Here is a 25,982-nt window from a genome sequence, read left to right on the forward strand (position 1 = left end):
AATATTATGAGGGGTGTTTACCTCAGAACAATTTTTTTTTGTTGTTTAAATCTGTGATCAAATAAAGACTTGAATCTATCAACTTGCTAAAATAGAATTAAATGACTAGTGAAGTTTGTGGTCAAACTAAGTTGGCTTGAGAAACCCTATCCAGAAAGTTTGAAGCTAGCATGTCACTAGCATTCGAACCCCCCATGTCCTCCCCCTGTACCCACTTGGGACCTTTCCATGGCCCTCAAAGGGCCTCCCTTTGAGTTGCTGCAGTCAGCTGATATTTGGCCCTTAAAACTCAAAACCGCACTGTTACTTGCACTAGTTTGGGCCCAATGGCTCGAAGGTCATAAAACCCAGCTCTCAACCCCGTTCAGAGCACAGGGCATTTGCCTCTCAACCTAGTGGAGTCTCTTTCAAGGACATCTGTGAGGCAGCGGGCTGGTCCTCGCCATGCACTTTTGTCAGATTCTATAAGCTGGACATCATGCATGCTCTGGTCCTCTCAGGATGAAACTCTCAGGATGAAACGACGGCCTCTGTCGAGCTCCATCATCATTCCACCTCCAAGGACCTAGCTCTCTCTTAGCAAGAGTAACGTAAAGGGTTCGATGGCTCCGGCCCTCTCACTTGTCCCCTGGACCCCAAAGTTGTCCAAGAAAAGTCTTTTCATTCCCTACCATGGCACGGTGCAGTTGAATTCGTTCCCCATATGCATTATGAGTGAAGTATCAAAAGGGAACATACACGGTTACAAATGTAACCTTGGTCCCCCGAGATACAGACAGAATAAGTACTGCTCTGTCAATTCTTCGACATCAGTTAGGAACCTAGGTGTTCTTTTTGATAGCAATCTTTCCGTAGAAAGCTAAGTTTCTAGCATTTGTAAAACTGCATTTTTCCATCTCAAAAAATATATCTAAATTACAGCCTATGCTCTCAATGTCAAATGCAGAAATGTTAATCCATGCATTTATGACCTCAAGGTTAGATTATTGTAATGCTTTATTGGGTGGTTGTTCTGCAAGCTTAGTAAACAAACTACAGCTAGTCCAAAATGCAGCAGCAAGAGTTCTTACTAGAACCAGGAAGCAGAGGTGGGGACAAGTCACACATGGTCAAGTCCAAGCAAGTCTCAAGTCTTAAACATCAAGTCTCGAGTCAAGTCTCAAGTCACAGTTCAGATAAATCAAGCAAGTCAAATCAAGTCAAGGGTTCACCCTAAGCAAGTCAAATCGAGTCCTGATAAGTTTCAAGTCAAGTCAAGTCAAGTCACAGTACTAAAATAAATAGAGGTAAATTTTTTTATTCATTTTTGCACAGAAAAGATGAACTTGTAAACATATATAATGTATCTTATTCATTATACATTTGCTATATATGAATCAGAAATTTGTAGGTGCTAGTGATCACATCGGCGCCTCCATGTTAGCCTGTCATGCAGTATGGTATCAGCGCAATGCTTTTTAATTTCCACACGCAGTCCACTAACACTTGAAAATGCGCACATTTAATACAGACATTATAGCCTACATGTAATATATGGAGCGTCCTGCTCATTTTAAGATGCCTATCAAAATCAAAATGCAGGCTACGTCACTGTTATAGCCAAACTCCCCAATAATGTTACATCTATTTACGAGACGTATCAGTAATGATAATGGTCACATTTCTAATAAGAAAAAACATAATATGCATCAAGGCCAAATTATACCGAACATAAAAGATTAATTCATTACATTAGTAATCGTTATAGATCTTAGTGAAACTGAATAGAAAGAGATTACTTTCTTACCTTTCCTTGTGGTACTTGAAATGTCGATTTAAATTTGACGTCGTGGTTGTCGTGTCGGATATTCTTGCGTTGCATATTTTGCATCTGGCAAATCTTTTTTTATTGGCACGGTCCAGTTCAAAGTCCTTATAGCCAAACAAGACTATTTGTGGAGCTCGACTAACATTACTGTCTTCCATGTTTGGCGCGGTTTGAATTGTGCATTGTTAAAGGCACAGACGCTGATTAGTGGTGCTGACGTCACAATAAGTATTATTTTTTTAAATACATTTTATTGCTGCTTGTTTATTATAAGTTCAAGTCTTTGTCGAGTCTTCCACTTCGAGTCAAGTCAAGTCTCAAGTAACTTGTTCTCAAGTCAAAGTCAAGTCAAGTCATTTTCATACTTTAATCAAGCAAGTCGCAAGTCCTGAAAATTGTGACTCGAGTCAGACTCGAGTCAAGTCATGTGACTCGAGTCCCCCACCTCTGCCAGGAAGTCTGACCATATTAGCCCGGTCCTGTCAACACTGCACTGGCTCCCTATCAAATATCGTATAGATTTTAAAATATTGCTTATTACCTATAAAGCCCTGAATGGTTTAGCACCTCAGTATTTGAATGAGCTCCTTTTACATTATAATCCTCTACGTCCACTACGTTCTCAAATCTCAGGCAATTTGATAATACCTAGATTATCAAAATAAACTGCGGATGGCAGATCCTTTTCCTATTTGGCGCCTAAACTCTGGAATAACCTGCCTAACATTGTTCGGGAGGCAGACACACTCTTGCAGTTTAAATCTAGATTAAAGACCCATCTCTTTAACCTGGCTTACACATAACATACTAATATGCTCTTAATATCCAAATCCGTTAAAGGATTTTTAGGCTGCATTAATTAGGTAAACCGGAAACGGAAACACTTCCCATAACACCCTATGTACTTGCTACATCATCGAAGAATGGCATCTACGCTAATATTAGTCTGTTTCTCTCTTGTTCCGAGGTCACTGTAGCCACCAGATCCAGTCTGTGTCCAGATCAGAGGGTCACTGCAGTCACCCAGATCCAGTACGTATCCAGACCAGATGGTGTATCAGCACCTAGAAAGGACCTCTACATCCCTGAAAGACAGCGGAGACCAGGACAACTAGAGCCCCAGATAAAGATCCCCTGTAAAGACCTTGTCTCAGAGGAGCACCAGGACAAGACCACAGGAAACAGATGATTCTTCTGCACAATCTGACTTTGCTGCAGTCTGGAATTGAACTACTGGTTTCGTCTGGTCAGAGGAGAACTGGCCCCCCAACTGAGCCTGGTTTCTCTCAAGGTTTTTTTCTCCATTCTGTCACCGATGGAGTTTCGGTTCCTTGCCGCTGTCGCCTCTGGCTTGCTTAGTTGGGGTCACTTCATCTACAGCGATATCGTTGACTTGATTGCAAATAAATGCACAGACACTATTTAACTGAACAGAGATGACATCACTGAATTCAATGATGAACTGCCTTTAAATGAAATTTTATTAATAAGATTCGGGAGGAGAGCGTCAGATACTTAGCCTAATCAACACAGGTGGACCATAATCAAGTAATCAATCCCATAGTATAAATATCGCTGACTTCACTCTATCCATTGACGGTTTATCAGCATGCTGGTTCGCTTCGTCTGTCACCTTACCACAGACCCAATTTTCGTACCAACGAAGAGAGCTACACATGAGATTTATAAGACCTGCTGCTTTTGCCGGACCCGAGATCATTTCTACCCAGCCAAACACGGCCGTTGAGCAGCATTAAGCGTCATCGTGACAGCTGCTCTCATCGCCAAGCCACACGTCGTGGCCAATAGACCGTGCAAGCTCCGAGTTCGCCTTGCTAGACACAACGATCGTGCCGCCCGAGACCGAGCTCTCCCCGAGCGCTGGATTGCAGCAGAAAGAACCCAACCAGCCCGCGTCGAACCCCAGTTCTCACCGCGGCTCAGCCTTTCACACCGGCGTTCCGGCCGAGTGGCAGTTTGAGGCCGCTTCCTCTAGCGGCGCAGACCGCGCAACGTTAACCAATACATTTTCAGGCGAAGACGCTAAAAACAGGTTCTTCTTTTTCTTCATTGGATTTTTACGGCTGTTAGCATCCAAGTGTTGCATCTAAAAGCAGGGTCGCGGCTAAAGTTTGTTAAACGACGTCATGACGCAGTTCCGTCTTCTTCTGCGGTTTTGGCAAACCAGCGTAAAGGTGCATTACCGCCACCTGCTGATCTGGAGTGTGGATTGCGCATAGATTTGGACTACAGATACAAACGTTCCATTGGATGATGATGCCACTTTTAACCACGAAGCAAAGGCATTACATTCGCCTTACCGCGCACGTTTAAACCTCACGGAAATGATACAGACTTAAGTTCCATGAAGGAAAAAAAAAAAAAAAAAAAAAAGGCTCGTAAGTCTCTGGATAAAAGAGTCTCTGCTAAATGCTTAATTTAAATTTAAATTTCTATGCAAGTTTTCTGGTAGGACCAAATAATTTAGGATCCTATTTCACCATTCACCGGTGTGATCACTCAAAATTCATCTAAAACGCATCCGCCATAGTGTTTCAACGCAGGATAGCAAGTGTGAGTAAAATAGTGCCGCCTTTTAAAGTCCACATGAAATCAAAATTTAATATATTTACTTTGTTTGCCTAAATGGATCGTTTTGTGCTGAACAATTCATCCATGCGAGCCAATCCACTCAAAAAAAAAAAAAAAAAAAGTTTGCCTTCATAATCTTTAATCAAAATCTGAAAATGCCCCTCCCCTCTGCATTGGAGGACCTTCACCGATGACGTAGGCTTGAGGAATTTGGTGTCTGCTTAATCCGTAACCACGCCCCTCAAACTGACACTGACAGTAGACAGGCTGCCTGTGTGTGGCGAGCATTGACAGCGTGTGAAAGGAGAGATGGCAAGGAGGTGCATTTTTGTAAATGATCCTCCGTGTGTTCCTGTTCTCATCTTCCTCCTTTTCCTGCTGAAAACTAAATTGCGGTGATTGAGGTGGCGAGTAATCCTCAACAACCAATTGTAAACTTGCATTTAGATCTGCCTCCATTTTTTGAATTAAACACCTACTTATCTAGATCCAATCAGGTGCTAGTTGGAAAATAAGCCACGCCCACTACTTTCCTCATTTATTATTCCGTTTCTCTCTGAAATACGTCACAACACTGGAGAAAAGTCGTTTGCAACTTCCGTTTCATGGGGACTTTAAGGACCGTAATACGAAAAAAACTGGCAAGTAAAAATCTTTAGAAACCACTTGGAAGCGAATAGCACATAACTGCCATTAACCCATTTGCTTGCAAGCATCGCCAACCGCCCCAGTTTATTATCGTTCATTTTCACAGCACGTTAAACATCACTCTCTTACTTGATCTGGATAAACCCTGCATCAATTGAAAGCCAATTGACCAATATTTCGATAAAACATAATTTCAGTGACAGTTATTCAGTAATTATGCCAGGAAAACGATTCCTATTCCTGAACGGTAAACGTCGAAGTGTTAGCTCGTGGACAAATGTTGATCATGGATCTAGTCAGAAAGAATCATGAGCAGAAACTTCTTTATTTTGGGTATGTAATTTCTGTCTCCATGCCAAAAATGGGGGGTGACTGGTAAGGGGTTAACATTACTGCTGTAATCATGTCTTTCGGTACAACATCCTACAAGACTAAACATGCTTCATCGTTTCCAAAAGCCTCTGTTTCCACAGTCCATACTACAACATGAAAACAGCGTTCCAAACGTATCTGCTCGGGAGACCGTCTAAAGAGCCCGGAGGCCAAACCAGAGGAAAGATGCTTTTCCAACAGGAACCTAATAACGTGGACAAGGCTTGAGGAATTGTCAAATCAGGCAACCAATTGCTGAGCTGGTGACACAGTAGGCTACCCATTCATTTTTAGCTTGCCCCATCAAATGTTACTAACCCTTTTTTACTCTTCCCACAGCCAACATCTACAGCAGCCGAAGCAAGTAGCCTTGCACGTACCTCCTCACTGCCGCAGCAGTGTCTGCTCCCGCAGGAGCCTTTCCTATACCTCATCACTGCCGCAGCAGTGTCTGCTCCCGCAGGAGCCTTTCCCGTATCTCCCCACTGCCGCAGCAGTGTCTGCTCCCGCAGGAGCCTTTCCTATACCTCCTCACTGCCGCAGCAGTGTCTGCTCCCGCAGGAGCCTTTCCTATACCTCCCCACTGCCGCAGTAGTGTCTGCTCCCACAGGAGCCTTTCCTGTACCTCCTCACTGCCGCAGCAGTGTCTGCTCCCGCAGGAGCCTTTCCCGTATCTCCCCACTGTCGCAGCATTGTCTGCTCCCGCAGGAGCCTTTCCTATACCTCCTCACTGCCGCAGCAGTGTCTGCTCCTGCAGGAGCCTTTCCTGTATCTCCCCACTGCCACAGCAGCGTCTGTTCATACGCAAAAAAAAAAAAAAACAAATAAAAAAAAAAAACAAAACCTTCATTTCCGTTATAGGTATGCCATGCATCCTAGGTTGCGGTGACAGCATCATGTATTGACAATAGCCAAGACGATATTAGGCCCATTCTCCAATCAACATTTTTTATTATAATTATTAGGCGGCCTACCATAATTCGGCTATCAAACCGCTCCGTTATCCCATCTCAGCACTGCACTTCACGCTCACCCATGCTCTCAAAGGATGACGTGAGCCTGCAGGTGGCAAGAAGTCTCCATCCACAAATAGACATGCATCGTTTGCAGATATAAGGTATTCCATCGTACTTTAACAGGTAAATCCGATACGTGCCATATTTTAAAGGAGCTCTCACTAAATTTTATTAATAAGATTCGGGAGGAGCGCGTCAGATACTTAGCCTAATCAACACAGGTGGACCATAATCAAGTAATCAATCCCATAGTATAAATATCGCTGACTTCCCTCTATCCATTGACGGTTTATCAGCATCCCTCCTCCACCCCATCTCCTCACTTTGAGTTCACTTTATAAATAGACGGGGAAGGGGGGGTACTCTAGGTTCGGGCCATTCCCGAGCTCGGAGCCCTTCCCCAGACAGCACGCCAAATACGCATACCATACCTCAGCTAATTATATGTAAGCGTGAACTAGTGAACTGACATTTTGCATTATTGACACACTGTTTTCCTAATTAATTGTTCAGTTGCTTTGACGCAATGTTTTTTGTTTAAACATTATATAAATAAAGGTGACTTGACTTGACTTGATCTCTTCTAAGAACTCATGGCCAGTTATGCTAAATTGAAGTAGTTTTACTTTTTTGTAGTTTTTCAATGGCTCTTGGAATCTTACTGATGACGTTACCTGACCAGTCGAAAGCTTCTTTTAATTTATTGCATAGACGGAGCAGAAATGTTAGTGTCAAAATACAACCAGTTCCATTGAATGATGAATATTTTTTAACAATGTTGTTGAACCGAATGTACGAAAGGAAACTGTTAAAACAATCACAGCATTTACAACAACTTTGAAATAAGAGTATACGTTTATCTGATAATCGGATGCATGAAAGCGGTGTTTATTGCTTTAGCAAACAGAAATCTCGCCTCATCTGGCCACTCTTATTAAAATTTTCTGGGGGTGACACTGGCCCCCTGACTAAGCATTTAAAGAATCCTATAAGTGCACTCAAAGAATGCAGAATTGAACCATTACAATCGAATCGAATTTAGTTGTGAAACGAATTAAATTTAATTACTCTAAATTTGCAAAAATCATTCTTTAGTCTCGAAAACCTATGAATTGTGAATCGAATCCAGTTTCTGTGTACCCAAAAATTCACAGCCCTAGTTCTACCACAAAAGTGATCTTCCTGATTTATCTCAATTCCTCAGCATATCCTGTAGCTCAAAACAACTTGATGACACTTTGATCTGACCATGTTTTGCTTACATTTCTTTCTTTAATTGCTAATACAACCTTTTTACAACACAGACTGAACAAAATTAAGCATTGTTTGATAAATTGTTCAACAAAGCATTGATAGTTGTGTAAATATTGTCATACAAACAGTTTTCTGAAATTTTGTTTGATTTCAATCCATTACATACCTTTCTATCAAATTTATCTATTATTATTATTAAATATTATGAGGGGTGTTCACCTCAGAACAAATGTTTTTTTGTTGAATAAATCGGTGATCAAATAAAGACTTGAATCTATTAACTTGCTAAAATAGAATTAAATGACTAGTAAAGTTTGTGGTCAAACTTTAAGTTGGCTTGAAAAACCCTATCCAGAAAGTTTGAAGCTTGCATGTCACTAGCATTTGAACCCCCCATGTCCTTCCACTTGGGACCTTTCCATGGCCCTCAAACGGCCTCCCTTCGAGTTGCTGCAGTCAGCTGATATTTGGCCCTTAACACTCAAAACCGCACTGCTAGTTGCACTAGTTTGGGCCCAATGGCTCGAAGGTCATAAAACCCAGCTCTCAACCCCGTTCAGAGCACAGGGCATTTGCCTCTCAACCTATGCAGCAGCAAGAGTTCTTACTAGAACCAGGAAGTATGACCATATTAGCCCCGTCCTGTCAACACTGCACTGGCTCCCTATCAAGCATCGTATAGATTTTAAAATATTGCTTATTACTTATAAAGACCTGAATGGTTTAGCACCTCAGTATTTGAATGAGCTCCTTTTACATTATAATCCTCTACGTCTGCTACGTTCTCAAAACTCAGGCAATTTGATAATACCTAGAATATCAAAATCAACTGCGGACAGCAGATCCTTTTCCTATTTAGCGCCTAAACTCTGGAATAACCTACCTAACATTGTTCGGGAGGCAGACACACTCTTGCAGTTTAAATCTAGATTAAAGACCCATCTCTTTAACCTGGCTTACACAGAACATACTAATTTGCTTTTAATATCCAAATCCGTTAAGGATTTTTAGGCTGCATTAATTAGGTAAACCGGTAGAAGAATGGCATTCACGCTAATATTTGTCTGTTTCTCTCTTATTCCGAGGTCACCGTAGCCACCAGATCCAGTCTGTATCCAGATCAGAGGGTCACTGCAGTCACCCGGATCCAGTACGTATCCAGACCAGATGGTGGATCAGCACCTAGAAAGGACCTCTACATCCCTGAAAGACAGCGGAGACCAGGAAAACTAGAGCCCCAGATACAGATCCCCTGTAAAGACCTTGTCTCAGAGGAGCACCAGGACAAGACCACAGGAAACAGATGATTCTTCTGCACAATCTGACTTTGCTGCAGCCTGGAATTGAACTACTGGTTTCGTCTGGTCAGAGGAGAACTGTTCCCCAACTGAGCCTGGTTTCTCCCAAGGTTTTTTTCTCCATTCTGTCACCGATGGAGTTTCGGTTCCTTGCCGCTGTCGCCTCTGGCTTGCTTAGTTGGGGTCACTTCATCTACAGCGATATCGTTGACTTGATTGCAAATAAATGCCCAAACACTATTTATACTGAACAGAGATGACATCACTGAATTCAATGATGAACTGCCTTTAACTGTCATTTTGCATTATTGAAACACTGTTTTCCTAATTAATTGTTCAGTAGCTTTGACGCAATGTTTTTTGTTTAAACATTATATAAATAAAGGTGACTTGACTTGACTTGATCTCTTCTAAGAACTCATGGTCAGTTATGCTAAATTGAAGTAGTTTTATTTTTTTGTAGTTTTTCAATGGCTCTTGGAATCTTACTGATGACGTTACCTGACCAGTCGAAAGCTTCTTTTAATTTATTGCATAGACGGAGCAGAAATGTAAGTGTCAAAATACAACCAGTTCCATTGAATGATGAATGTTTTTTAACAATGTTGTTGAACCGAATGTACGAAAGGAAACTGTTAAAATAACCACAGCATTAACAACAACTTTGAAATAACAGTACACATTTATCTGATAATCAGATGCATGAAAGCGGTGTTTATTGCTTTAGCAAACAGACATCTGGCCTCATCTGGCCACTCCTATTAATATTTTCTGGGGGTGACACTGGCCCCCTGACTAAGCATTTAAAGAATCCTATAAATGCACTCAAAAAATGCAGAATTGAACCATTACAATCGAATCGAATTTAGTTGTGAATCGAATCAAATTTAATTAAAACAAAATTAAGCATTGTTTGATAAATTGTTCAACATCAACAAAGCATTGATAGTTGTGTAAATATTGTCATACTAACAGTTTTCTGAAATTTTGTTTGATTTCAATCCATTACATACCTTTCTATCAAATTTATCTGACATGATCAAGATGACCTTGTTCTGACACAGTTTATCTTTGGGTTCTTCTCATATTTTATTGCCAATTTCTGAACTAAAGCAAATAAACTGTTATAATGTAAGAAATGCTGAATGCGGTGCTATTTTACATTTGATTATTCGCTTTCTGTACCTGGACATCGACAAACTTGAAAAAACATAAACATTGTGTAAATAGCACAAATACATGAATAGAACAAACATACAAATTAAACTATTTCAAACAGGACCCATTGATACAACCTGCCCCACTAACCCCAGCCACGACCCCGTGCACATCTGCCATGCTTGCTTTTTTATTTATTTTTTCCATGTATGTAGTTCTGAACTGAATCATTCACTAAAAAAGCAATTAATTGTGCACAATATTAGCCATAAGAGTGTGCACAGATCCACACTTCAAAACGAGCGTGACACATGCGCAGTACCACCTACATGTACTTGCCTCACATCTCAACCTCGCACATGTCCGCGCGGTCTCAAAACATAGCCTTGCACGTGGATGGGGTGCGTGGTTGTCCGCGAGCACGCCTGGTGACGAAAATTATGTAATGCAGACGCGGATGGCAGAAGTATACTTTGCCCATTATTCTCTTGCCTTGTCCAAATACCCACACTTGCGGTCTTGGTCACTCGAGAGCGCGTGTGCACGACAGGAAGTACACTCCAAAAGATAATCGCGAGAAGTCACGGAGACCTTTCCAGTATAAATTAAATAGTACTAATAATTAAACATTATGTAGAATTTGGTAGTAAAACAAAGTGCTACACTTTTTATTGTTGCATAGATTAGTATATTTATTTTTTTATAACATTTGGAACTGTTTTTTTATCACTTCATTTGAAGCATCACAAATTAAAATAGTCATGTTAAAGGGACTACTGAACAGACATTTAGACGTTGATTTTAAAATGCAAAGTATTTAAAATTAAAACTAAAATAAAGCTATGTAAACACTTGCATTTTTAAAACAAGTGTGTCCCATCAGGTGATGAAAAGTTTGACACACACTTGTGGTCTTTATCCTCACTTGAACACTTGGGCCAAATTCAGGAAGTACGTCATACAAGTAGCCAAGTGGACAAGTGCAAAGACCGGTGTGGGTATTTGGATAAGGATTCTGGCGAGAAAGTGAACCTCTATAATCCTGCCCAGGTTTAATGATTTTCAAGCTGTGCATGCTTACTGATTATGTATTAATGAGTTAACAAGCTGTCAAGTTGGCACAAATTGCTTTCTGTTTGGCTTTAAAAATCCTGGTTTGGTTGAAATTATATGTATAGTTAGTTTGACTGTCAGGAGGTTAAGTGAGTGGTAAAGAATGGATGTGATTAAATTTACTCTTTTGGTGTTTCTTTATCACCAGATGCTATGGCAAGGTGAGTTTTTATAATTTGGTTTTTGTTTGATTGCAGGAATTCGTTTTTATGTTTGTTACCACATGTGTTCTCTCAATACTAGCGATTTAGAAGAGCCAGACATTTGATTGGCTCAAAATTAACCAATATATTTTACAAAATAAGTCTTTCCAAAAACGAGTTTCATTTGAGTAACATCAAGTGATCACTTAACAACCAAATTCTACAGACACATCCATGTTTGCAGTCTTGTTCATATTCTGAGTCTTGATCTTTTAATGAAGCTAAAAAAAATTAATGTTACTTGGCCTCCCAAGTCTCTTGTTCACTTGTCAATTCCACTCTATGGCTTAACATGGCTCTTTATTACTATGAGACTTCAAATTAAGAAACCCCAAATCATGTGTCAGCCCAGGAGTAAAGTAACTTGAGTTTAAAGCTTGACCTTTTACATTTGAGTCAGACACTTAATTCTCTCTACAGACAATCTGTTGAATGGACACTGTAACTTGGTTGGTGCATATATTTCTGTCCCCCTAGGAAACGTCTGGAGTGTTCTGGCACCTGAGGCAGACGATCCCGTAGCTAACACCACCACCAAGGCGGCGCCTCAGGCGGACGATCCTGCATCTAACACCACCACCACCAAGGCGGCACCTCAGGCGGACGATCCTGCAGCTAACACCACCACCACCACCAAGGCGGCGCCTCAGGCGGACGATCCTGCAGCTAACACCACCCCCACCAAGGCGGCACCTCAGGCGGACGATCCTGCAGCTAACACCACCACCACCAAGGCGGCGCCTCAGGCGGACGATCCTTCAGCTAACACCACCACCACCACCACCAAGGCGGCGCCTCAGGCGGACGATCCTTCAGCTAACACCACCACCACCAAGGCGGCGCCTCAGGCGGACGATCCCGTAGCGAACGCCACCACCAAGGCGGCGCCTCAGGCGGACGATCCCGTAGCGAACGCCACCACCAAGGCGGCGCCTCAGGCGGACGATCCCGTAGCGAACACCACCACCAAGGCGGCGCCTCAGGCGGATGATCCCGTAGGGAACACCACCACCAAGGCGGCGCCTCAGGCGGACGATCCTGCAGCTAACACCACCACCACCAAGTTGGCGCCTCAGGCGGACGATCCTGCAGCTAACACCACCACCACCAAGAGGGTGCCTCAGGCGGATGATCCCGTAGCTAACACAACCACCAAGGCGGCGCCTCAGGCGGACGATCCTGCAGCTAACACAACCACCAAGGCGGCGCCTCAGGCGGACGATCCTGCAGCTAACACAACCACCACCAAGGCGGTGCCTCAGGCGGACTATCCTGCAGCTAACACCACCACCACCAAGTTGGCGCCTCAGGCGGACGATCCCGCAGCTAACAGCACCACCACCAAGGCAGTTAACACCACGAGCTGGCTTCAAACGTTATCTTGAGTACTGTTGTACTGGTTCCAGGGGCTGTCTAGTTGCATTTTGTCACATGTTTTACAAACCAAATAAAGCTTTTAAGTGTCTCTTCAGCGTGAGTGCTAAAGCTTGTAGAGCTGCTTTAATGGTAATTATTCCTGTGGTGGGCTGCTTATTTTGCAGTTGACCACTTCTTGTACATTGCGGTTACAAATTCTGCCTAAATGTTACTGTAGCTATGGAAAGAAAGTGACTGTATTTACCCATTTAAATTTATACCTTAACACATTTTATCAAACTTACAAATCTTGCTCCAGATTACATTGCAATGGAGTACAAGTGAGATTAATTATTCATAAATTATTGACTGTTCGTGTAAATATTGCACGTGTGTTCACTTATGACTGACGTCAGAAACTTGCCCTTTTATTTTCAGTTCCACAGTAAAGAGAAACCGAGCTAAAGACAGGAATACACAAACATTATCATCTTCAATATTGGGCCTAATCTAAATATTATGAGGGGTGTTCACCTCAGAACGATTTTTGTTGTTGAATAAATCGGTGATCAAATAAAGACTTGAATCTATCAACTTGCTAAAATAGAATTAAATGACTAGTAAAGTTTGTGGTTAAACTTTAAGTTGGCTTGAAAAACCCTATCCAGAAAGTTTGAAGCTAGCATGTCCCTAGCATTTGAACCCCCCCACGTCCTTCCCCCTGTACCCACTTGGGACCTTTCCATGGCCCTCAAAAGGCCTCCCTTCGAGTTGCTGCAGTCAGCTGATATTTGGCCTTTTAACACTCAAAACCGCACTGCTACTTGCACTAGTTGGGGCCCAATGGCTCGAAGGTCATAAAACCCAGCTCGTAACCCCGTTCAGAGCACAGGACATTTGCCTCTCAACCTAGTGGAGTCTCTTTCAAGGACATCTGTGAGGCAGCGGGCTGGTTCTCGCCATCCACTTTTGTCAGATTCTATAAGCTGGACATCCCGACCTTGCATGCTCTGGTCCTCTCAGTATGAAACGACGGCCTCTGTCGAATTCCATCATCATGCCACCTCCAAGGACCTAGCTCTCTCTTTGCAAGTGTAACGTAAAGGGTTCGATGGCTCCGGCCCTCTCACTTGTCCCCTGGACCCCAAAGGTGTCCAAGAAAAGTCTTTTCATTCCCTACCATGGCACAGTGCAGTTGAATTCGTTCCCCATATGCATTATGAGTGAGGTATCAAAAGGGAACGTACACGGTTCCAAATGTAACCTTGGTCCCCCGAGATACAGACAGAATAAGTACTGCTCTGTCAATTCTTCGTCATCACGGAACCTAGGTGTTTTTTTTTGATAGCAATCTTTCTGTAGAAAGCTAAGTTTCTAACATTTGTAAAACTGCATTTTTCCATCTCAAAAAATATATCTAAATTACGGCCTATGCTCTCAATGTCAAATGCAGAAATATTAATCCATGCATTTATGACCTCAAGGTTAGATTATTGTAATGCTTTATTGGGTGGTTGTTCTGCACGCTTAGTAAACAAACTACAGCTAGTCCAAAATGCAGCAGTAAGATTTCTTACTAGAACCAGGAAGCAGAGGCGGGGACAAGTCACACATGGTCAAGTCCAAGCAAGTCTCAAGTCTTAAACATCAAGTCTCGAGTCAAGTCTCAAGTCACAGTTCAGATAAATCAAGCAAGTCAAGTCAAGTCAAGGGTTCACCCTAAGCAAGTCAAGTCGAGTCCTGATAAGATTCAAGTCAAGTCAAGTCAAGTCAAGTCACAGTACTAAAATAAATAGAGGTACATTTTTTTTATTCATATTCATTTTTGCACAGAAAAGATGAACTTGTAAACATATATAATGTATCTTATTCATTATACATTTGCTATATATGAATCAGAAATTTGTAGGTGCTAGTGATCACATCGGCGCCTCCATGTTAGCCTGTCATGCAGTATGGTATCAGCGCAATGCTTTTTAATTTCCACACGCAGTCCACTAACACTTGAAAATGCGCACATTTAATACAGACATTATAGCCTACATGTAATATATGGAGCGTCCTGCTCATTTTAAGATGTCTATCAAAATCAAAATGCAGGCTACGTCACTGTTATAGCCAAAGTCCCCAATAACGTTACATCTATTTACGAGACGTATCAGTAATGATAATGGTCACATTTCTAATAAGAAAAAACATAATATGCATCAAGGCCAAATTATACCGAACATAAAAGATTAATTCATTACATTAGTAATCGTTATAGATCTTAGTGAAACTGAATAGAAAGAGATTACTTTTTTACCTTTCCTTGTGGTACTTGAAATGTCGAATGAAATTTGACGTCGTGGTTGTCGTGTCGGATATTCTTGCGTTGCATATTTTCCATCTGGCAAATCTTTTTTTATTGGCACGGTCCAGTTCAAAGTCCTTATAGCCAAACAAGACTATTTGTGGAGCTCGACTAACATTACTGTCTTCCATGTTTGGCGCGGTTTGAATTGTGCAGCGTTAAAGGCACAGACGCTGATTAGTGGTGCTGACGTCACAATAAGTATTTTTCTTTTTATACATTTTATTGCTGCTTGTTTATTATAAGTTCAAGTCTTTGTCGAGTCTTCCACTTCGAGTCAAGTCAAGTCTCAAGTAACTTGTTCTCAAGTCAAAGTCAAGTCAAGTCATTTTCATACTTTAATCAAGCAAGTCGCAAGTCCTGAAAATTGTGACTCGAGTCAGACTCGGGTCAAGTCATGTGACTCGAGTCCCCCACCTCTGTCAATGTCAATGTCACCTTTATTTATATAGCGCTTTAAACAAAATACATTGCGTCAAAGCAACTGAACAACATTCATTAGGAAAACAGTGTCAATAATGCAAAAAATGAGAGTTAAAGGCAGTTCATCATTGGATTCAGTTATGTCATCTCTGTTCAGTTAAATAGTGTCTGTCCATTTATTTGCAATCAAGTCAACGATATCGCTGTAGATGAAGTGTCCCCAACTAAGCAAGCCAGAGGCGACAGCGGCAAGGAACCGAAACTCCATCGGTGACAGAATGGAGAAAAAAACCTTGGGAGAAACCAGGCTCAGTTGGGGGGCCAGTTCTCCTCTGACCAGACGAAACCAGTAGGTCAATTCCAGACTGCAGCAAAGTCAGATTGTGCAGAAGAATCATCTGTTTCCTGTGGTCTTGTCCTGGTGCTCCTCTGAGACAAGGTCTTTACAGGGGATCTGTATCTGGGGCTCTAGTTGTCCTGGTCTCCGCTGTCTTTCAGGGATGTAGAGGTCCTTTCTAGGTGCTGATCCACCATCTGGTCTGGATACGTACTGGATCCGGGTGACTGCAGTGACCCTCTGATCTGGATACAGACTGGATCTGGTGTCCACGGTGACCTCGGAACAAGAGAGAAACAGACAAATATTAGCGTAGATGCCATTCTTCTAATGATGTAGCAAGTACATAGGTTGTTATGGGAAGTGTTTCCGGTTCCGGTTTACCTAATTAATGCAGCCTAAAAATCCTTTAACGGATTTGGATAATAAAAGCATATTAGTATGTTATGTGTATGCCAGGTTAAAGAGATGGGTCTTTAATCTAGATTTAAACTGCAAGAGTGTGTCTGCCTCCCGAACAATGTTAGGTAGGTTATTCCAGAGTTTAGGCGCCAAATAGGAAAAGGATCTGCCGCCTGCAGTTGATTTTGATATTCTAGGTATTATCAAATTGCCTGAGTTTTGAGAACGTAGCGGACGTAGAGGATTATAATGTAAAAGGAGCTCATTCAAATACTGAGGTGCTAAACCATTCAGGGCTTTATAAGTATAAGCAATATTTTAAAATCTATGCGATGCTTGATAGGGAGCTAGTGCAGTGTTGACAGGACCGGGCTAATATGGTCATACTTCCTGGTTCTAGTAAGAACTCTTGCTGCTGCATTTTGGACTAGCTGTAGTTTGTTTACTAAGCGTGCAGAACAACCACCCAATAAAGCATTACAATAATCTAACCTTGAGGTCATAAATGCATGGATTAACATTTCTGCATTTGACATTGAGAGCATAGGCCGTAATTTAGATATATTTTTGAGATGGAAAAATGCAGTTTTACAAATGCTAGAAACGTGGCTTTCTAAGGAAAGATTGCGATCAAGTAGCACACCTAGGTTCCTAACTGATGATGAAGAATTGACAGAGCAACCATCAAGTCTTAGACAGTGTTCTAGGTTATTACAAGCAGAGTTTTTAGGTCCTATAATTAACACCTCTGTTTTTTCAGAATTTAGCAGTAAGAAATTACTCGTCATCCAGTTTTTTATATCGACTATGCAATCCATTAGTTTTTCAAATTGGTGTGTTTCACCGGGCTGCGAAGAAATATAGAGCTGAGTATCATCAGCATAACAGTGAAAGCTAACACCATGTTTCCTGATGATATCTCCCAAGGGTAACATATAAAGCGTGAAGAGTAGCGGCCCTAGTACTGAGCCTTGAGGTACTCCATACTGCACTTGTGATCGATAGGATACATCTTCATTCACTGCTACGAACTGATGGCGGTCATATAAGTACGATTTAAACCATGCTAATGCACTTCCACTGATGCCAACAAAGTATTCAAGTCTATGCAAAAGAATGTTGTGGTCAATTGTGTCAAACGCAGCACTAAGATCCAATAAAACTAATAGAGAGATACACCCACGATCAGATGATAAGAGCAGATCATTTGTAACTCTAAGAAGAGCAGTCTCAGTACTATGATACGGTCTAAATCCTGACTGGAAATCCTCACATATACCATTTTTCTCTAAGAAGGAATATAATTGTGTGGATACCACCTTTTCTAGTATCTTGGACAGAAAAGGGAGATTCGAGATTGGTCTATAATTAACTAGTTCTTTGGGGTCAAGTTGTGGTTTTTTTGATGAGAGGCTTAATAACAGCCAGTTTGAAGGTTTTGGGGACATGTCCTAATGACAATGAGGAATTAATAATAGTCAGAAGAGGATCTATGACTTCTGGAAGCACCTCTTTCAGGAGCTTAGATGGTATAGGGTCTAACATACATGTTGTTGGTTTAGATGATTTAACAAGTTTATACAATTCTTCCTCTCCTATAGTAGAGAATGAGTGGAACTGTTCCTCAGGGGGTCTATAGTGCACTGTCTGATGTGATACTGTAGCTGACGGCTGAATGGTTGCAATTTTATCTCTAATAGTATCGATTTTAGAAGTAAAGTAGTTCATAAAGTCATTACTGCTGTGGTGTTGGGAAATGTCAACACTTGTTGAGGCTTTATTTTTCGTTAATTTAGCCACTGTATTGAATAAATACCTGGGGTTATGTTTGTTTTCTTCTAAAAGAGAAGAAAAGTAATCGGATCTAGCAGTTTTTAATGCTTTTCTGTAGGATATGTTACTTTCCCGCCAAGCAATACGAAATACCTCTAGTTTTGTTTTCCTCCAGCTGCGCTCCATTTTTCGGGCTGCTCTCTTTAGGGTGCGAGTATGCTCATTATACCATGGTGTCAAACTGTTTTCCTTAACCTTCCTTAAGCGTAAAGGAGCAACTTTATTTAAAGTGCTAGAAAAGAGAGAGTCCATAGTTTCTGTTACATCATCAAGTTGTTCTGAGGTTTTGGATATGCTAAGGAATTTGGATACATCAGGAAGATAACTTAAAAAGCAGTCTTTTGTGTTAGAAGTGATGGTTCTTCCATACTTGTAACAAGAAGTAGAATTTACAATTTTGGCTATATGAATTTTGCAAAGAACTAAATAATGATCTGAGATATCATCACTTGGCTGAATAATTTCAACACCATCAACATCAATTCCATGTGACAGTATTAAATCTAGAGTATGATTTCGACAATGAGTAGGTCCTGAAACGTGTTGTCTAACACCAATAGAGTTCAGAATGTCTATAAATGCTGATCCCAATGCATCGTTTTCATTATCAACATGGATATTAAAATCACCAACTATTAAGACTTTATCTGCAGCCAGAACTAACTCGGATGTAAAATCACCAAACTCTTTAATAAAGTCTGTATGGTGCCCTGGTGGCCTGTATACAGTAGCCAGTACAAACATAACAGGGGATTTATCGTTAACATTTGTTTCTTTGGATAATGTTATATGAAGTACCATTACTTCAAACGAGTTATACTTGAAGCCTGCCCTCTGAGAAATCCTGAAAACGTTGTTATAAATTGAAGCAACACCTCCACCTTTGCCTTTTAGACGTGGCTCATGTTTATAAAAGTAATCTTGGGGGGTGGACTCATTTAAAATAATGTAATCATCAGGTTTTAGCCAGGTTTCTGTCAAACAGAGTACATCTATATTATGATCAGTGATCATATTATTTACAAAAAGTGTTTTTGTAGAAAGGGATCTGATATTCAATAAGCCAAGCTTTATCATTTGTTTATCCATATTGCTTCTGTTTTTTATTTGTTGAACCTCAATTAAATTGTTAATCTTAACTTGGTTTGGACGTTTTTTGTATTTTCTAGTTCGGGGAACAGACACAGTCTCTATAGTGTGATATCTAGGTGAAAATACTTACCTCTGCCAGGAAGTATGACCATATTAGCCCGGTCCTGTCAACACTGCACTGGCTCCCTATCAAACATCGTATAGATTTTAAAATATTGCTTATTACTTATAAAGCCCTGAATGGTTTAGCACCTCAGTATTTGAATGAGCTCCTTTTACATTATAATCCTCTACGTCTGCTACGTTCTCAAAACTCAGGCAATTTGATAATACCTAGAATATCAAAATCAACTGCGGACGGCAGATCCTTTTCCTATTTAGCTCCTAAACTCTGGAATAACCTACCTAACATTGTTCGGGAGGCAGACACACTCTTGCAGTTTAAATCTAGATTAAAGACCCATCTCTTTAACCTGGCTTACACAGAACATACTAATTTGCTTTTAATATCCAAATCTGTTAAAGGATTTTTAGGCTGCATTAATTAGGTAAACCGGAACCGGAAACACTTCCCATAACACCCGATGTACTTGCTACATCATTAGAAGAATGGCATCTACGCTAATATTTGTCTGCTTCTCTCTTATTCCGAGGTCACTGGAGCCACCAGATCCAGTCTGTGTCCAGATCAGAGGGTCACTGCAGTCACCCGGATCCAGTACGTATCCAGACCAGATGCTGGATCAGCACCTAGAAAGGACCTCTACATCCCTGAAAGACAGCGGAGACCAGGACAACTAGAGCCCCAGATACAGATCCCCTGTAAAGACCTTGTCTCAGAGGAGCACCAGGACAAGACCACAGGAAACAGATGATTCTTCTGCACAATCTGACTTTGCTGCAGCCTGGAATTGAACTACTGGTTTCGTCTGGTCAGAGGAGAACTGGCCCCCCCCCCAACTGAGCCTGGTTTCTCCCGAGGTTTTTTTCTCCATTCTGTCACCGATGGAGTTTCGGTTCCTTGCCGCTGTCGCCTCTGGCTTGCTTAGTTGGGGTCACTTCATCTACAGCGATATCATTGACTTGATTGCAAATAAATGCACAGACACTATTTAACTGAACAGAGATGACATCACTGAATTCAATGATGAACTGCCTTTAACTGTCATTTTGCATTATTGAAACACTGATTTCCTAATTAATTGTTCAGTTGCTTTGACGCAATGTTTTTTTTTTAAACATTATATAAATAAAGGTGACTTGACTTGACTTGACTTGATCTCTTCTAAGAACTCATGGCCAGTTATGCTAAATTGAAGTAGTTTTATTTTTTTGTAGTTTTTCAATGGCTCTTGGAATCTTACTGATGACGTTACCTGACCAGTCGAAAGCTCCTTTTAATTTATTGCATAGACGGAGCAGAAATGTAAGTGTCAAAATACAACCAGTTCCATTGAATGATGAATATTTTTTAACAATGTTGTTGAACCGAATGTACGAAAGGAAACTGTTAAAATAACCACAGCATTAACAACAACTTTGAAATAACAGTACACATTTATCTGATAATCAGATGCATGAAAGCGGTGTTTATTGCTTTAGCAAACAGACATCTGGCCTCATCTGGCCACTCCTATTAATATTTTCTGGGGGTGACACTGGCCCCCTGACTAAGCATTTAAAGAATCCTATAAATGCACTCAAAGAATGCAGAATTGAACCATTACAATCTAATCGAATTTAGTTGTGAATCGAATCAAATTTAATTAAAACAAAATTAAGCATTGTTTGATAAATTGTTCAACATCAACAAAGCATTGATAGTTGTGTAAATATTGTTATACTAACAGTTTTCTGAAATTTTGTTTGATTTCAATCCATTACATACCTTTCTATCAAATTTATCTGACATGATCAAGATGACCTTGTTCTGACACAGTTTATCTTTGGGTTCTTCTCATATTTTATTGCCAATTTCTGAACTAAAGCAAATAAACTGTGATAATGTAAGAAATGCTGAATGCAGTGCTATTTTACATTTGATTATTCGCTTTCTGTACCTGGACATCGACAAACTTGAAAAAACATAAACATTGTGTAAATAGCACAAATACATGAATAGAACAAACATACAAATTAAACTATTTCAAACAGGACCCATTGATACAACCTGCCCCACTAACCCCAGCCACGACCCTGTGCACATCTGCCATGCTTGCTTTTTTATTTATTTTTTCCATGTATGTAGTTCTGAACTGAATCATTCACTAAAAAAGCAATTAATTGTGCACAATATTAGCCATAAGAGTGTGCACAGATCCACACTTCAAAACGAGCGTGACACATGCGCAGTACCACCTACATGTACTTGCCTTACATCTCAACCTCGCACATGTCCGCGCGGTCTCAAAACATAGCCTTGCACGTGGATGGGGTGCGTGGTTGTCCGCGAGCACGCCTGGTGACGAAAATTATGTAATGCAGACGCGGATGGCAGAAGTATACTTTGCCCATTATTCTCTTGCCTTGTCCAAATACCCACACTTGCGGTCTTGGTCACCCGAGAGCGCGTGTGCACGACAGGAAGTACACTCCAAAAGATAATCGCGAGAAGTCACGGAGACCTTTCCAGTATAAATTAAATAGTTCTAATAATTAAACATTATGTAGAATTTGGTAGTAAAACAAAGTGCTACAATTTTTATTGTTGCATAGATTAGTATATTTATTTTTTATAACATTTGGATCTGTTTTTTTATCACTTCATTTGAAGCATCACAAATTAAAATAGTCATGTTAAAGGGACTACTGAACAGACATTTAGACGTTGATTTTAAAATGCAAAGTATTTAAAATTAAAACTGAAATAAAGCTATGTAAACACTTGCATTTTTAAAACAAGTGTGTCCCATCAGGTGATGAAAAGTTTGACACACACTTGTGGTCTTTATCCTCACTTGAACACTTGGGCCAAATTCAGGAAGTACGTCATACAAGTAGCCAAGTGGACAAGTGCAAAGACCGGTGTGGGTATTTGGATAAGGATTCTGGCGAGAAAGTGAACCTCTATAATCCTGCCCAGGTTTAATGATTTTCAAGCTGTGCATGCTTACTGATTATGTATTAATGAGTTAACAAGCTGTCAAGTTGGCACAAATTGCTTTCTGTTTGGCTTTAAAAATCCTGGTTTGGTTGAAATTATATGTATAGTTAGTTTGACTGTCAGGAGGTTAAGTGAGTGGTAAAGAATGGATGTGATTAAATTTACTCTTTTGGTGTTTCTTTATCACCAGATGCTATGGCAAGGTGAGTTTTTATAATTTGGTTTTTGTTTGATTGCAGGAATTCGTTTTTATGTTTGTTACCACATGTGTTCTCTCAATACTAGCGATTTAGAAGAGCCAGACATTTGATTGGCTCAAAATTAACCAATATATTTTACAAAATAAGTCTTTCCAAAAACGAGTTTCATTTGAGTAACATCAAGTGATCACTTAACAACCAAATTCTACAGACACATCCATGTTTGCAGTCTTGTTCATATTCTGAGTCTTGATACTTTTTTTACTTGGCCTCCCAAGTCTCTTGTTCACTTGTCAATTCCACTCTGTGGCTTAACATGGCTCTTTATTACTATGAGACTTCAAATTAAGAAACCCCAAATCATGTGTCAGCCCAGGAGTAAAGTAACTTGAGTTTAAAGCTTGACCTTTTACATTTGAGTCAGACACTTAATTCTCTCTACAGACAATCTGTTGAATGGACACTGTAACTTGGTTGGTGCATCTATTTCTGTCCCCCTAGGAAACGTCTGGAGTGTTCTGGCACCTGAGGCAGACGATCCCGTAGCTAACACCACCACCACCACCAAGGCGGCGCCTCAGGCGGACGATCCTGCATCTAACACCATCACCACCAAGGCGGCGCCTCAGGCGGACGATCCTGCATCTAACACCACCACCACCAAGGCGGCGCCTCAGGCGGATGATCCTTCAGGTAACACCACCAAGGCGGCGCCTCAGGCGGACGATCCTGCAGCTAACACCACCACCACCAAGGCGGCACCTCAGGCGGACGATCCTGCAGCTAACACCACCACCACCAAGGCGGCGCCTCAGGCGGATGATCCTTCAGGTAACACCACCACCACCAAGGTGGCGCCTCAGGCGGACGATCCTTCAGCTAACACCACCACCACCAAGGTGGCGCCTCAGGCGGACGATCCTGCAGCTAACACCACCACCAAGGCGGCGCCTCAAGCGGACGATCCTGCATCTAACACCACCACCACGAAGGCGGCGCCTCAGGCGGATGATCCTTCAGCTAACACCACCACCACCAAGGCGGCGCCTCAGGCGGACGATCCTGCAGCTAACACAACCACCACCAAGGCGGTGCCTCAGGCGGACTATCCTGCAGCTAACACCACCACCACCAAGGCGGTGCCTCAGGCGGACGATCCCGCAGCTAACACCACCACCACCAAGGCGGCGCCTCAGGCGGACGATCCTGCAGCTAACACAACCACCACCAAGGCGGCGCCTCAGGCGGACGATCCTTCAGCTAACACCACCACCACCAAGGCGGCGCCTCAGGCGGACGATCCTGCAGCTAACACCACCACCACCAAGGCGGTGCCTCAGGCGGACTATCCTGCAGCTAACACCACCACCACCAAGGCGGTGCCTCAGGCGGACTATCCTGCAGCTAACACCACCACCACCAAGGCGGTGCCTGAGGCGGACGATCCCGCAGCTAACAGCACCACCACCAAGGCAGTTAACACCACGAGCTGGCTTCAAACGTTATCTTGAGTACTGGTGTACTGGTTCCAGGGGCTGTCTAGTTGCATTTTGTCACATGTTTTACAAACCAAATAAAGCTTTTAAGTGTCTCTTCAGCGTGAGTGCTAAAGCTTGTAGAGCTGCTTTAATGTTAATTATTCCTGTGGTGGGCTGCTTATTTTGCAGTTGACCACTTCTTGTACATTGCGGTTACAAATTCTGCCTAAATGTTACTGTAGCTATGGAAAGAAAGTGACTATGTATTTACCCATTTAAATTATACCTTAACACATTTTATCAAACTTACAAATCTTGCTTTTAAATCAGATTACATTGCAATGGAGTACAAGTGACATTAATTCATAAATTATTGACTGTTCCTATAAATATTGCACGTGTTCACTTATGACTGACGTCACAAACTTGCCCTTTTATTTTCAGTTCCACAGTAAGAGAAACAGAGCTGTAGACCGGAATACACAAACATTGTCATCTTCAATATTGGGCCTAATCAAAATATTATGAGGGGTGTTTACCTCAGAACAATTTTTTTTTTGTTGTTTAAATCTGTGATCAAATAAAGACTTGAATCTATCAACTTGCTAAAATAGAATTAAATGACTAGTGAAGTTTGTGGTCAAACTTTAAGTTGGCTTGAGAAACCCTATCCAGAAAGTTTGAAGCTAGCATGTCACTAGCATTCGAACCCCCCATGTCCTCCCCCTGTACCCACTTGGGACCTTTCCATGGCCCTCAAAGGGCCTCCCTTTGAGTTGCTGCAGTCAGCTGATATTTGGCCCTTAAAACTCAAAACCGCACTGTTACTTGCACTAGTTTGGGCCCAATGGCTCGAAGGTCATAAAACCCAGCTCTCAACCCCGTTCAGAGCACAGGGCATTTGCCTCTCAACCTAGTGGAGTCTCTTTCAAGGACATCTGTGAGGCAGCGGGCTGGTCCTCGCCATGCACTTTTGTCAGATTCTATAAGCTGGACATCATGCATGCTCTGGTCCTCTCAGGATGAAACTCTCAGGATGAAACGACGGCCTCTGTCGAGCTCCATCATCATTCCACCTCCAAGGACCTAGCTCTCTCTTAGCAAGAGTAACGTAAAGGGTTCGATGGCTCCGGCCCTCTCACTTGTCCCCTGGACCCCAAAGTTGTCCAAGAAAAGTCTTTTCATTCCCTACCATGGCACGGTGCAGTTGAATTCGTTCCCCATATGCATTATGAGTGAAGTATCAAAAGGGAACATACACGGTTACAAATGTAACCTTGGTCCCCCGAGATACAGACAGAATAAGTACTGCTCTGTCAATTCTTCGACATCAGTTAGGAACCTAGGTGTTCTTTTTGATAGCAATCTTTCCGTAGAAAGCTAAGTTTCTAGCATTTGTAAAACTGCATTTTTCCATCTCAAAAAATATATCTAAATTACAGCCTATGCTCTCAATGTCAAATGCAGAAATGTTAATCCATGCATTTATGACCTCAAGGTTAGATTATTGTAATGCTTTATTGGGTGGTTGTTCTGCACGCTTAGTAAACAAACTACAGCTAGTCCAAAATGCAGCAGCAAGAGTTCTTACTAGAACCAGGAAGCAGAGGTGGGGACAAGTCACACATGGTCAAGTCCAAGCAAGTCTCAAGTCTTAAACATCAAGTCTCGAGTCAAGTCTCAAGTCACAGTTCAGATAAATCAAGCAAGTCAAATCAAGTCAAGGGTTCACCCTAAGCAAGTCAAGTCGAGTCCTGATAAGTTTCAAGTCAAGTCAAGTCAAGTCACAGTACTAAAATAAATAGAGGTACATTTTTTTATTCATTTTTGCACAGAAAAGATGAACTTGTAAACATATATAATGTATCTTATTCATTATACATTTGCTATATATGAATCAGAAATTTGTAGGTGCTAGTGATCACATCGGCGCCTCCATGTTAG

The 25,982-nt window shown here is 41.5% G+C and overlaps 1 protein-coding gene across 1 annotated transcript; it reads left to right on the forward strand.

The window, feature by feature from the left end:
• The first annotated feature begins 11,288 nt into the window (after positions 1 to 11,288).
• On the forward strand, positions 11,289 to 24,318 carry LOC132098600 (proteoglycan 4-like). The gene is made up of 3 exons (XM_059504660.1): positions 11,289 to 11,419; positions 11,939 to 12,758; positions 23,649 to 24,318. The coding sequence occupies exons 1-3, from the start codon at positions 11,362 to 11,364 to the stop codon at positions 24,229 to 24,231; spliced, it is 1,461 nt and encodes a 486-aa protein (XP_059360643.1). The 5' UTR covers positions 11,289 to 11,361; the 3' UTR covers positions 24,232 to 24,318.
• Positions 24,319 to 25,982: the final 1,664 nt, after the last annotated feature.

Source organism: Carassius carassius, chromosome 22 (genome assembly GCF_963082965.1).
Source record: "Carassius carassius chromosome 22, fCarCar2.1, whole genome shotgun sequence".
NCBI lineage: Eukaryota > Metazoa > Chordata > Actinopteri > Cypriniformes > Cyprinidae > Carassius > Carassius carassius.